The sequence below is a fragment of the Sprattus sprattus genome (assembly GCF_963457725.1).
Source record: "Sprattus sprattus genome assembly, chromosome: 16".
Lineage (NCBI taxonomy): Eukaryota > Metazoa > Chordata > Actinopteri > Clupeiformes > Clupeidae > Sprattus > Sprattus sprattus.
Window position 1 is genome coordinate 25,685,664 of NC_137914.1, and position 2,500 is coordinate 25,688,163.

The following is a 2,500-nucleotide window of genomic DNA, read 5'->3' on the forward strand; positions in this document are numbered from 1 at the left end:
GTGTGTGTGCCTGTATGTGGGAGGGGGGTTGTTATGGGTCTATGGTTTTCAGTTCTTTTTTTTTAGTTCTGGATCTCTCTGTGACGACAATGGTTTTGCTTTAACACTGGATCTGTCTGTGCCTTTTCCTCTTCCCACCTCCTCATCTCCCTCTCTCTCTCTCTCTCTCTCTCTCTCTCTCTCCATTTTTTCCCACTCATGCGTTCATAACTATACAGGAGAAAGACGAATTGCAGGTTGGTAATGATGTTCTTGTGTCTTTGTGCACTCTATCACTGTGTGTGTGCGTGTGTGTGTGTGTGTGTGTGTGTGTGTGTGTGTGTGTGTGTGTGTGTGTCCCTCACACCGGAATGAGTTCTCCACTTCCCAGCAGATCCTGCCATCACTCACCATCTCTCATAGAACTGCATGGACTCTCTTGAGATTCGTTTGGTTCATCTTAATGCATTTTGCCATTGTCCTTATGAATCATTTGTGTGTCGTTGTAGTGGAGGCTTTTTAGCAGGAGATTGCACCATGCCTGGACAACACAACACACGTATAATGAAGCACATGTATGAATGCCTTTATTATTAATAATGACTCCAGGGGTCACACTCACGGACAGACCAGATCTTCGTCCACACACCGTGAACCTCTAGTCTAGTTGAGTCTCACGCAGAAGCCTGTTTGGAGGATGAAACATTTAGAGTGCCAGTAGCAGTCAGAGCTGCTTCCACATTGACTATGTCCCTGGGGAAGTGCTCCTGAGCCTGACTAGGCCACTTACAGTGGAAACAGTGGCATGTCTCAGCTTGTGGTCTGTAGTAACAGGCCAAGCTGTCAACGCGCACAGGAACTATTTAAACTCAGGTCTGTTTCAGCAACGTGACTCAAAGCCATGTAGGTCAAGGCTCAGACGGATGTGGTGAAAAGATTTCCAGAACCTCAAACCGCACTAAACTGGTGAACATTTTCCTTCTCTTTGTATAGAAGGGTGTGATTGACAGCTGGATTTGCCCTGTGATTCACAGGGAAGGTGATTGGTGGCTGGCACGCTCACTGGCAACTGGAGAAAGCGGCTACATCCCCAGCAACTACGTCGCCCCATCAGACTCCATCCAGGCAGAAGAGTAATTATAGTCGCCTAGTCTATACTCTCTCTGGCTCTATCTCTCTGTCTTTGCCTATCATGTTAGCTCTCTATCCCTCTCTCTTTAAGCCCTGTCATTCTCTCAATGTTTCTCTTCTGTTGACTTCTATGTTGTCTCACCTACTTGAGTTGTCTGTCTTCACTTATTACTCCTATCTATAGTTGTTCCTGTAAGTGCATGGATTTTTGCCCTTTAATGAAAATGTTCTTATTTGTCCCCATAAAAGAACTGCCTTAAATGCCATGATGATGTGCATTGGTTATCTATACTATAATCTCTCTTCCTCATTTCTTCATGGAACCTTTTGGTGAAGCTGTCGGTCAGATAACCCTTGTGAAATTGCCACTATGTAGTAGGTGCCATGACAATTCACTAATTATAATTGTACAGGACCAGTCCTCTTCTCACCCATACACAAGCTTTAGATCTGACCCTGGGCCAAAATGTAACCCAGGAGTTTTCTGTCTAACTATTACATTATGTTTAGGTTCACTAGCCTGACAAAACAAGCCCTACATTTCCATAATTATTTCAGCAGATAGAGATATGGTCCACCTGGCCTCTGTTCTGAAGTGTTTGTAAGTGTGTATGTGTGTCCGCCTTTCCCTCTTATTTCCCATTCTGAGCCTCTTTGCTTCCACACATATACACATATTTATTTATCTGACTTCACTCTTCACCTTGTCTCGCCAGTCTTCTCAGAATGTCACTGGACAACAGGTAAGGCCTGTTGATTGTAATGTACACGTCCTGTAGTCTTCATCTCACTACTGCTTTCTGCTCTTCCATTACGGTCTGCATGTCTCTCACACACACTCAGACACACACACACACACACACAAACACACACACAAACACAAACTCAGACACACACAAACACATCCTCAAGCACATATCTGACGTGTGTTCTTCTCTACATCAGGTGGTACTTTGGCAAGGTCACTCGCAGGGACTCTGAGAGACTGCTGCTCAACCTGGAGAACCGCAGAGGAACCTTTCTCGTGCGTGAGAGTGAAACCACCAAGGGTGAGTCGGAATGCAACATTTCTTTCCATCTAGCTCTCAATTTTTCCATCCAATCCCCCTTACAATTTCATTATGTGTGTCTGTTCAAGTTGCCCTGGCAACCTTACGTTTTGATCCCACAGCTGTTCAAACCTCTCCCTAGTGTCCTCCACTTTTTAGTGACACAATTTTATGTCCATTTCTAATTCTCATAGCACAGTGGTTGAAAGGCGTGAACTTGCCTTTTCTTTGACAAATTCTCACGAAAGCATGTGAATTATATGTGAATTAGTTGGATGGAAGCCCAGCAACTGATGCAGCTTATGCGCGTTTGATTTCAGGCAGCAGGAGACTTTACCACA

At 44.6% G+C, this 2,500-nt stretch overlaps 1 protein-coding gene across 1 annotated transcript in view; it reads left to right on the plus strand.

Moving 5' to 3' along the window:
- src (v-src avian sarcoma (Schmidt-Ruppin A-2) viral oncogene homolog) overlaps window positions 1-2,500 on the plus strand; it is a gene marked incomplete at its 3' end in the record, with an annotated part of 39,957 nt that overhangs the window by 26,856 nt on the left and 10,601 nt on the right. The window contains exons 4-5 of the mRNA XM_080853295.1: window positions 1,014-1,112; window positions 2,056-2,159. Coding sequence (XP_080709421.1) covers window positions 1,014-1,112; window positions 2,056-2,159 — 203 coding nt within the window. The remainder of the gene's footprint in view (window positions 1-1,013; window positions 1,113-2,055; window positions 2,160-2,500) is intronic.